At 40.8% G+C, this 11,590-nt stretch overlaps 1 protein-coding gene and 1 long non-coding RNA gene across 2 annotated transcripts; both read right to left on the bottom strand.

Moving 5' to 3' along the window:
• Positions 1–1,706: 1,706 nt before the first annotated feature.
• LOC125508380 (signal recognition particle subunit SRP68) lies at positions 1,707–10,363 on the bottom strand. The gene is made up of 13 exons (XM_048673078.1): positions 10,146–10,363; positions 9,993–10,059; positions 9,243–9,353; positions 8,629–8,818; positions 8,400–8,485; positions 8,038–8,230; positions 5,647–5,758; positions 5,332–5,459; positions 4,884–5,090; positions 4,695–4,804; positions 4,326–4,449; positions 3,564–3,713; positions 1,707–2,218 (listed from the first exon to the last, which is right to left on the bottom strand). Exons 1-13 carry the CDS (start codon positions 10,246–10,248, stop codon positions 1,997–1,999), a joined length of 1,803 nt encoding a protein of 600 aa, XP_048529035.1. The 5' UTR covers positions 10,249–10,363; the 3' UTR covers positions 1,707–1,996.
• Positions 2,851–3,555, bottom strand: LOC125508381. Its single transcript, XR_007283416.1, has 2 exons — positions 3,388–3,555; positions 2,851–3,263 (listed from the first exon to the last, which is right to left on the bottom strand). It is a non-coding gene; the product is annotated as an uncharacterized LOC125508381 (long non-coding RNA).
• Positions 10,364–11,590: the final 1,227 nt, after the last annotated feature.

The following is an 11,590-nucleotide window of genomic DNA, read 5'->3' as shown; positions in this document are numbered from 1 at the left end:
GTCCAAGAACTATCTTTATTCATAAACACATAAAAAATATCATCATTCATGATTGCCTCTAGGGCATATCTCCAACAGGCGGGTGGTGTTGGAGGTTTACAACGTTTTGTGATAAGTTAAGTTAGCTTAGATGTTTAGGGTCGGTGTTGGTGTTGGTGTTTTGTGGACGCCCGTATGTACGCATATGGGCTACACTTCTTGTAAATATGCTCTATCTTCTACTCCCTCCGTTTCTAAATATAAGTCTTTCTAGAGATTCCAACAAGTGACTACATACGAAGTAAAATAAGTGAATCTACACTCTAAAATATGTCTATATACATCCGTATGTTATAGTCCATTTGAAATGTCTAAAAAGTAAAAAGACATATATTTAGAAACGGAGGGAATATAAAAATATGGTATACCATTGGCGTACTTTTAAAAAAAAGTTTAAGATTCACGGATGTGATAGACGTTTCTTGTGTACTGCTCGGGCATGTTCGCTCGGTCACGGTCAGCAGATATGCCCGAGCGCACCCATGAGCGTTTGGGCCGAATTTTGGTGTTCGTGGTTGTAAATGCTCTCGTACTTTCTGGTTTGGTTTGGTTGGAAAAGATAATGGCTGCGTTGCAATTGCATGAAGAAGTTGTGCACGAGTAGCCCAGCCAAACAAACGAACCGCACAAGCTCCGACTGAAACATCACCAGCTAAGATAGTGGATAGGGCTCAAGTTTCTCCTTTTCATTTTCCCTTCTCTGAGAGGACAAGTTGACCAGCGTCTTCCCTTTCTCCTCGGATGATTGGACGCAAAAGGAAAGAAAAGAAAATTGAGCAGCTCGCTCCACATCTCAGGTCGCTTAGTGTATATCACTTTCTTTGGATTTCTCCTCGAGGAAACTCGGCCGGGTACATTAACACGATTCTTATTATCTACTACTCCCTCTGTTTCAGAATATAAGAAAGTTTTTTATACTATGCTAGTGCTAAAAACTTTTTATATTTTAGGACGAAGGGAGAGCATAGTAACATTTTTATATTCTGGGACAGAGGGAGTAGTGTAAAAAACGCTTTTATATTATGGAAAGGATGAAGTAAAAGTAAAAATATCAATACGAATGGAGGATGGTTGCGCATGTTGCAGAGGCAGGCAGGCAGCACACTTGTGTTATGTGAGTGAACAAGGTGCTGCTAAAGGGACTTTCACTACTGGAGGAGGCCGCCTGTATCATCTTTGTGGAGATTTTTTGTCCCAGCACGTTTAAGGCATTTCCTTTCATTTGGCATACCGAGTACTATTCACCGAGAAACGCGCGAGGGAAATGTCTTACTGGCGTAACCGCATCAACATCATCTGGAAAATCCAGCACCATCTGATCTGATGAAAGCGCAAGCATACAACCACTGTTTGACAAGAATTAATCACAAGCTTGGGTAATTGGATTTAAGCTCGTTTGCATGTTCCCTCGAAAAGTTGAAGCATTTGGTTATGCAATTAACAAGTTGACTGAAGCATTTAGCCTCCTTTGCGCTTGTTCTGAATGGAGCAATCATCGTGACACCAAGTGTTGTAAACAATCTATATGGCCCAAAAATTGAAATATATTTCAAAGCTTCGACCGAGTCTATATATCCTCGCCACAAGAGTGCAGCAGCCTTGCACGTTGGCCCACATTTTGGATAAGCATTACTGCAGCCAAACATGAAACCTAGTATTGCCGAATATAAGTTAACCATACTGCAACAATTTATAACATTTCAAAAGTACGGTCTATTTAGTTAATGTTCCATACGGTATAAGGAGATTGTAAAGAGGGGCACTCAAACTGATGTATTTTGAAACAGTACAAAATTTTGCCTATCAAACTTGGTTCGACTTCTTAGAAACCTTCCAGACATCAAACCGGCACTGTGATGAGCAGCACAGCCAAAAACAAATTAATCCACCAAGGTAATGTATCAAAATCCAAGAGCAAAGGTGACCCTGAGGAACTAAACAATGCGCTCTCTTCCTTTCACCCCCAGAATCTGCGGAGGAGACCCTTCTTTTCCTTCTTCATCCTGTTCTCAAGGTTCGGGAACTCGATTGCGTTGTATGCCATGTCAAGAACAATTGGGTTGCAGGGAACTGGTTGGAACGGTGGTGGGAACTGTGAAATGCGACATGGCGCTTTGGCGCTTTGCTCACCAAGTGCTGATTCATAGCTCCCTAGGATATCAAGGAGGTATTTAGGATCCTGCAAAATACAAACTCATTATTATCAGCATATATTCAAAAGATGACCCTAAAGTGCATCACTTCGTAATAACAGTATAACACCCTTTAATGACATGGCATGCCATTGGTTTTGATTTCACACATAAAAGATCTACCCAGGGAACACCAGACTGTACGTAGATTAAGAGATGCAATGAAAGTTGAGATAGCAGAATCCTCTAGCAAAGTAATGAAGTATCATACCAAGGTAGTGAATAAAGCGGATTCATTAACATATCAGGTAAAGCTAAAGAATAATACTCCCTCCGACCCATATTAATTGTCACTGATTTAGTAAAAAGTTGTACTCCCTCCGTCCGGAAATACTTCTCCTCGAAATGTATAAAATGGATGTATCTATAACTAAAATAAGTCCAGATACAACCATTTGAAGGACAAGTATTTCTGGACGGAGGGAGTACTAAATCAGAGACAAAAAATATGGATCAGAGGGAGTAGAACATAAGAATGGAAGGGAGAGAAAAGATAATAAACCAAGCTGGTGAATAAAGTGGATTCATGGACCTTTTCATCAATAGACTCATGACGTGTACAAAAGAATTGTCGCTGATTTAGTAAAAAGTTGTACTAAATCAGAGACAATTAATATGGATCGGAGGGAGTAGAACATAAGAATGGAAGGGAGAGAAAAGATAATAAACCAAGCTGGTGAATAAAGTGGATTCATGGACCTTTTCATCAATAGACTCATGACGTGTACAAAAGAATTGTCGCTGATTTAGTAAAAAGCTGTACTAAATCAGAGACAATTAATATGGATCGGAGGGAGTAGAACATAAGAATGGAAGGGAGAGAAAAGATAATAAACCAAGCTGGTGAATAAAGTGGATTCATGGACCTTTTCATCAATAGACTCATGACGTGTACAAAAGAATTGTCGCTGATTTAGTAAAAAGTTGTACTAAATCAGAGACAATTAATATGGATCGGAGGGAGTAGAACATAAGAATGGAAGGGAGAGAAAAGATAATAAACCAAGCTGGTGAATAAAGTGGATTCATGGACTATTCATAAGAAAGAACGGAGTTGTAAGAATAAAAGGAAAACAGAATCTGCAGTTTTTTCTTCTTTTTGGTTCAATATGAATATCCCTCACTGTAGGACTTCAGTTCAAGTTTTCCCAGACACCCTTTTCATCAATAGACTCATGACGTGTACAAAAGGGTGAAAGAGCTGGCTGCCAAGGATAGCTACCCTACCATAACATAAGACTCACATGGTGGGACTCTAATGATCTAAATACCAATAGTAACAGACTGATCTCATCAAACGTTTACGTGGACAAGAACTTGTACGAAGCATACCTTTTTTCTATTGTCGCCAAGTGATATAGTTGAGACTCCTTTAGAAAGTCTTTCAGGAGCACTCTCATCCTCCATAATACCTGTTGCATGTTCAATGCAACTATTGGATCTACAATTGAAAGATAGAGCCTCGAGATCTTGGATTAAGGCCTGTAAAGTAAGAGCATTTGAGTTAGACTTAAGTACCTGCCAGACAGACAAAAAATCAAGCTTTTTTTCCTCCAACAAGCACCCAAACGCATGTTTTTTACTCTGTAAACTTTTATAAGATGTTTTAGGTCACTACTTTTATCAAAGTTTACAGAGGTAGTATATGAAGAGCATGAAGATAGCACAAAACCGACAACTCAGAAGGGAAAAAACCCAAAGAAAATATGAAAAGGCTAAGCTACTAACTACTAGGAACTGAAAAAGGAAGCCAAAAAAGCCAAAACTGTACAATTTGTAGCTAATACATGCGTATTAACTAAAAAAGTAAGATAAACTTAAGAGCCCCTCAGTAAAGCCCTAAAACTATGTTGTTTGAACTTCAAAGATCAATAAACAACATTTATCCTGGCAGACTTGTACAGGTACCAACATAATACACGCATTTCTGAAGATCAAAAAGCTGCTATTAGCTTACGAGGGCACCAAGATAATACATGCACCAAATGAAAATGGTAATGATGAGGGCACAATTAAAACAATGATATAAAACGGCTGGAATTTAGAAGCTACCAACTTCTTAATGATCATATAAATGTTAGCACAGTAGCGAACCTTGTGAGGACTGTTAGCCAGTTCTTGCAGTGCAGAATCAGCAAGGGAACGTGCATAACAGAATAATGCATAGGCTTCGGCCCTTTTACTGACTGAACTATATGACTTTGCCAAATAGAAACATCTGCACAGTACTCCAAAACAAAATTTGTGAGCATAGCCGCTATGTGTTACATGTAAGCTTTCTAGGATAGCAGATGGAACCTTGATAACAAGCTGGAACATTTGTTTAAATAATTTAAAAATAAGACAATTAACTATTTGGATGCCTTGTGTCAAGCTCTCAATAACATTATTCGATATAGTCGTGAACAGAGAAGCTGATTGTTAAAGAATTCTAGGTTTCGAAGAAAACAATGTGGAACTCACCTCTCGGCTCGGAAAGCCAAATCTTTCAGTTCATACTCATGAACAAAAGCGTTCTCTTCTTCGTTTTTATCCCTTCCTGAGCTAACTAAATCAGTTAGGTCTGTTGTATTCTGCAAGTTAAGAGGTTTTCACATCAGCAGAAGTACACAACTCTAGTAAGTAGTAAGTCGTAATATGAACAGAACTTACCTGAATTAGCAGATCATATAGCCGAACAAGTTCTTCCGGCTTTGTAATTTTCTCATTCTTCTCATCCCGATGCTTTGCAAACTTACTTTTAGCAATACTAACAAGTAACTGGTTACGTTCTATGGTCCTCAATCCTAAAACTGCACTGACAGCCTTGTCAAGACCATTCAATTCGTCTCTTATATTCTCAGCACTGCCAGCAGAAGCCTGCATTTGGCAGAAGTGTTAGTAGGATGCATATACTGCCTTTAGAACATACATATATCTACTCCCTCCGTTCCTAAATATTTGTCTTTTTAGAGATTTCAAATGGACTACCACATACGGATGTATATAGACATATTTTAGAGTGTAGATTCACTCATTTTGCTCCGTATGTAGTCACTTGTTGAAATCTCTAGAAAGACAAATATTTAGGAACGGAGGGAGTATATCATTATTATCATACCAAATCATTGCGGATGCAGCTTCGAGCTTCGTGGTATGCAGAGAATAGTTTATCAAATATAGCAAGTTTTTTGTCTGCTGAAATTGGTTCTGTGGCTGCGCCATTTAAATCCCTCTCCAGCTGCTGAGCTGAATCATATCACTAGATTAAAAAGAAATCTATCTACAAGTAGAAAGCAAAGTAGATGCAGAAATACTGTAGAAAAACTGTTTTGGTCAATTAAATAAGATGTGGACTATCTGCTATCTCTGAGATGAACATGCAAATCATGTCTATAATAATTAGAGAGAACATACATAACCTATATAGGAGTACCTTTTAATATGGAGACACGGGTCTTTGCACTGGTAATTGGAAATCTGCGACCAAGCCAGTTAAACTCAGTCATAGAAGCCGCCTGCTGTGACCTTGTCTCAGATAATACAGCCTGCAAGTATCAAAATACATCTATCTGAAAATACGGATGGAAATGCAATCTGACAATCAGAAACTGCAAGTAGGCTATGGTGTCATATTTACGAAATAACATCAAAATAGTTTCTAGTGAGCAAGTCCAACGTGGGACTCCTCAAACCGACTCCTTATATCTCTATTTACAGAGCCTCACCAAAAGATTCCTTCTCTATTTCTCTGTACGCTCCAACAGTCCTGCTGTCCAAATGTCAGCCATCTATATTTTATTAATTTTTTGTAACTCACAAAATTCTCTAAAACCTATTAATCCAACAAAGTATTTGATATTTTATTGATGCATAATTTCAGTTGACCCCACTATTCATGTGCTATCTCCATCCAACAACAGCAATTGCAAACACACAACATCAAACGAATCGATTCAACATCTGTTGTCAATATATCTCTCACTTATCTCTAATAAAATGCAAGCATACAAGCACAAGGAGCAGCACATGATCTCTCTGTCTCTCACAACCTCACATTAATGGAAGCATCAGCAACAGGTAGAGGGCAGCAGCGCAGCAATCAATCGACGACACAAAGCATCAAATGTATCGCTGCAGCCAGAGAGCACCGCCAACCCCCTGTCTCTCGATGGCACGGACGAGCGCAGCACCTCCTGCCCTCTTGACGCCACCGAACACCACCACCGCTGCACCCTATCCCCCCAAGCTTCTTCCTCCCCTCTCCCCGGCGCCCTCCCCTCTGATTTTTCCAGACCAACCACTTCCCCCAGATCGAGCGAGCAGCAAGAGAGGCGCGCGGCGGCAACAGAAAAAAAATGGTGGTCGCACGAGAGGGGAACGGAGCACCATCCACAGATCATTCCTCGGCAACGCAGGAGGGAAGAGCTGCCGCGGTCATTGATCAATGCCCACTCACTTCCAGGTCTGCAGAAGTGGCAAACATAAAGGATAGTTTGCCGAGTGATTCTTTTGCTGGGCTGTTTGCCGATGCTGTTGGAGCATCGATTTCAACCAAAATCAGCAATTTGGCCGATTCAAAGCCGGATAGGTAAGCCATTGGTCTTGCTCTAAGCAATAATTAACGCCATACTAGAACTTGTCTAGCATGATTCTGACAATTCCTTTTCTAATTTTGTGAGGAAAACAGTTCCCAATTTCAAATACAAGTCATAAATCTTCAATGAACTTCCCGACTTGACCAAGAAATACACAAAAGCACAGGTTCAACAAAAAAACAGCATACCCATTGTGTGAAGTCAAAGAACACAAAAGCTAAACTAGAATTGTTGGTTGCGTATTTTGATACCCTCATTGTACTAATTCAAGTTTGCAAGTATGCAACATTAACTAACTTCAATATAGTGAAGTTTAGGTGCACTGCAAGATATGCACACCATTTTCAAACTGTAAACAAATGATGTGGATTGCAGATAAAAAAACTCGAAGTTTAAACATGCATTAATCAAGCTGACCAAACATTCATGTTACACACTGCAAAGATAAGAAGTGTGTGGTGACCTAATTCCCAGAAGAACCAATGGGAATCATATATCTGTCAAAATGTGCATGGAGAAAAATTAATCGAATCGTTGCAGTGGTATGTGCAATATCTGATAGTTTTGCAGTGGCATAATAAAAAAAATTACCTACATTATGTCTCTGACGTGCAATCCCTGACTAGTTCCTCATAATATGGGTTGCACGTGATTTGGGGATTGGACTTGTATCTTCACATGCGTGAGGGAGAGAGGATCAGGACGAGAGGTTGGGGATGAGCCTATGTTACCAGTGGGCGGTGTTCAAAATATCAGCCGATGAATCAGTTAACTGGACAATTAATCCCTTCTCAGTGGGTCACTGAGTAGCCAACTAACTCATTTATCAGCCGATTAGCTGATTTGTCAGCTGATTCGCCTATTAATACCCTACTCACCAACCGACCGAGTGGTTGCCAGTTAACTATTTCCTGAACATTGCCAGTGGGGAAAAGAACTAGGGGCCACAAGTGAAAATTACCAGGATATCAGGGGTGTTTCTACTTTCAACAGATTCTGGCTTCAATCGGTTATCCTGGTGAGTCCATACGTCTACGCGGCGACAGTCAACATACCACATAAGCAAGTCAGACCCGGTCTGGGCTGCTTAGGACCGCGATGAACAACTTATAACTTTTGGAGCCCAAGTCTGCACTTTTAAAGTTTTAGGACTACCTTGACACCCCTCGATAGTTTTAGGACCTCTTATGCATTCCACTATATTCTTTATTTGTAAGAAAAGAAAATACCTCAATCTTAGCTTTAAAAAGGTCATAAGCAGGCCCCTCCTTTTCCATATCTAGGAGATCATGTTCTTGCAGAGCAGATCCACCAAGTTTGCGTGAACAGAATCCAATCATAGGCTCCACTTCCTCAATGCGCTGACGGCATAAAAGTTGATTTTCTATGCCGCCATACTTCCCAAGCTCCTCATATACAGTCCTGTGAAAAATAATACATGTCAATCACTAACTTTTAAAATACTCATGAGGGGAGCAAGTATCATGATATATCCAAACAGCAAGGCACGACAATAATGGGATGATCCACACAAGGAATAATACCACACTGCATAGAACCAAAACTTCAATGAATTATCATTTCCACAAACCTGGTATTCTTGAAATTCAACATTGCTGCCTCTATGTTCTTCTCTTGCTCAAAAAGCAAAGTTCCTTTCATATATGAAGCATATGCCTACAAAAGATATTATTTTAGATGGTTCAAAAAATACTTTTCTTATAGGACAACTATATCAGGTCAATATAGTGAGGTTTCTATTTTGTACTTAAAAAGGATTGTCAACTGAGCACTAAATCAAACAAATATAAGAAACACACCTCAGCTTCCAAAGATGTCCTGGAATCTCCTTTTATAGAACATAACTGTGAAAAAAGTGCCGCCCATTTGACTGCCTTCCTAAATCGACCCAGCATGTAGATGCGCTGCGGTGCATTTGGACCAGCAGTTTTCTTCTCCATAGCATGACTCCATGCTCTCTCAGCCATATAAAATACCACATGTAGAAACCTACACGCATGTGTTAAAATTGCTTCAGGCATAACCAAGCCTAACAGCTCACTAAATTGCAAAAGCATTTGCTTAAGTTCCCCAATAGTTATCGCATACCGATTACATGCACTACAAAAGTGTTCATCAACAATAACAAGAATTTTGCTAGGGTAAGGAATTAACAATACTGATAAATTACTAACGAATATCACAGGCATGTAGTACACAACTACCAAATGGTGGCTGAAATCTTTGTAACTAATAGTAATCATATGTTCAACGGTACAAAGGAAATCACATTGTTAGTTTTAAACATTGACAATGTTATTTAACATACCAAGTCCAAACAGATCCATCAAAATTGACAAAATTACCAAAATACCAGCCGAAGTGAAGTATGAACAAATGCAGCAGGCATATGGTAGATTATCAGGAGCCACACCTCACATCAGTCACTGTTGACTCTGTTATATTCCTCCGGGTATATTTACCACGGCCATGCAAAAACTTCAGAGACTTGTATAGCCTTCTCAGACGCGCAGTACAGTATCTCCTGCAAATAATCCTAAATCCTTTAGACAAAGTATGCATCCACAAACGACAGCAGCACCATACTAATAAATTATAAGCAAAAGCAAGATACTTTGGGCAAACAAGACATGCAACATCTGAGAGGACAGAACTTCCCCCTCATGTACCAGCAACAGAGAAAACGGAGCAAGCATAATGTGCAAAGCAAATGTGTAAAAAGATAACTTTCTTTTAGAGCAGATTAAATGTATGAATTCAACTCCCTCCGTTCACTATTATAAGATGTTTTGGATATTTCAATATGGACTACATACGGACTGAAATGAGTAAACAAACACACGAAAATGCGTCTCTATACATCCGATTCAGAAAAAAGATAACATCTTATAATAATGAACTAAGGGAGTATTAGACTACAAAGCAAGTTCGAAGCAGGGTTTCCATGGGAAAGTTTCGATATAGGGGAACAATTGGATGAAAGCATTCCATCACAAGTCACACATCTGAGAGCACGGTAGGAAGAAAAGACGCCTCCCGATCAATATACGCGCGTGAATCCCGCGAGGCGAGAATCACGGTGGCATGGCACAGTTGAGAAGACGAGCAGGCAGCAGATCTGGGTGGGCGTAAGTGGGGTGGGATCGGTAATCGGAGCGCTCACCTGTACCGCGTGTAGTCGCCGTGGCGAAGGCCGTGCTGCATCTGCGCCTCCCTCATGAGTTCCAGCACTGCGCGGAGGAAGGCGGACGGATCAGGAGACACGAGGGGGCGAGATCGGGTCTGCGCAGAGGGTAAGGAGAGGGGACAAGCTCACCATTGATGGAGAACCTGACGGGATTCTTCTCCTCGACCGCGGCTGCGGAGTCAATATCCATATCCGACGGCGGCGGCGGCGGCTGGTTGGCGAGCTTCGACATGGCGGCGGGTATGCCTCCGCCCGGCGAGCGAACCTGTCAGATGGTCGCGACGAGACGAAGCGGAGTTCGCGTGGCCTCTGGATGCGAAAATATTTGATAACTTTGTTCGTTTTTTGTGACAAATTCGGAAAAAAAACTTGTTTTTAAGCTACGAAAATAACTGAAAGTCTAATTTTAGGCGATGTTAAAAAAAAGTTTGACTAAATTATAATACTCCTAGAAAATATGCCAACATCCATCAACATTTTGAAAATATTTTAGGGGTACGCAATGCGTCGTCCATGTGAAACTGAATTTGATCGGACGCCTTGGCAGCCATCTGATGGCGCACGAGACAGTTGTCCAATCTACCACCGAGTATTCCACGATGAAAGGATCGATATGACTGACTACGGGGTGAACAGGCAAATACCAATTTTTATTTTTTCTTATCAAATTAGGTTTAGCAACAAATAGGTTGTCTAGATATACAACTAGACGAACAATCTATATGATGATAGCAACAACAATAACACAAGCAAGCAAGAGATACAACACTAGTAAAGCTTGCACAAATTAAAGATAAGAGGTAACCATAAGTGTTACTGAAGTTACTTCCCTTTGTTGGAGTGGTATGGGGGCACGATGCTCCTCAAAAAGCCACTAGGGCCACTGTATTCTCCTCACGCCCTCGCGCAATGTAAGATGACGTGATTCCATTAGTGATACCTTTGAAGACGGCAACCGGACCTTTACAAATAAGGTTGGGCAATTTCCACAATCGAATTTGAGGCTCCCAACACCACCATGAAGCTTCACTACAATGGAATGTGGTTTCGACGTAACCTCAGCCATCTAGAGTGCTCAAAAACCCAAGAGAACCGCAAGGAATTAATGGGGGAATCAAATTTCTCTATGTGAAAGTGTAGATCTAGGCCTTCTCAACCAATCCATAGGAAAATCAACAAGTTTGAATGGTTAGGGAGAGAGATCGGGCAAGAATGAGCTTTTGAGCAACAATGAATCTTGGAGGGGGAAGAGGTAAGTCAACTAGAAGAAGAAGACTCACTTATATAGTGGAGAAAAGAATCCAACCGTATGCCCCTTCAGCCCGTGCACAAGCGGTAGTATCGCTCGCGCGAGCGGTACTTCGGCTGGCATGGAAGTTTCAGCAACTGCACTCAACTGAACAGATCAGGGAGACGGTAATGCCGTTGGAGCGGTACTACCTAGAGTTGTGCAACCACACGAAACGGTGGTAGTAGAGGAGGGCAGTGCAGTAGTGCCACATAGAGCGGTACTACCGCTGGCTACTGCTGCTCTACTTCCGCTCGAAGGACAGAGCAGTCCAAAAGACAATAAA

The sequence above is a fragment of the Triticum urartu genome, chromosome 5 (assembly GCF_003073215.2).
Source record: "Triticum urartu cultivar G1812 chromosome 5, Tu2.1, whole genome shotgun sequence".
NCBI classification, from domain to species: domain Eukaryota; kingdom Viridiplantae; phylum Streptophyta; class Magnoliopsida; order Poales; family Poaceae; genus Triticum; species Triticum urartu.
The sequence above is the reverse complement of the archived record's forward strand: the minus strand, read 5'-3'. Positions and strand labels throughout refer to the sequence as shown.

Bases quoted from the DNA above. Each gene is read 5' to 3' on its own strand.
- LOC125508380 (XM_048673078.1), bottom strand. From the start codon at position 10,248: ATGTCGAAGCTCGCCAACCAGCCGCCGCCGCCGCCGTCGGATATGGAT. The intron at 10,060-10,145 runs GTGAGCTTGTCC...TCCTCCGCGCAG, and splicing joins CGTCAGGTTCTCCATCAATG to TGCTGGAACTCATGAGGGAG. The intron at 2,219-3,563 runs GTATGCTTCGTA...TGTATTTTGCAG, and splicing joins TTGGCGACAATAGAAAAAAG to GATCCTAAATACCTCCTTGA.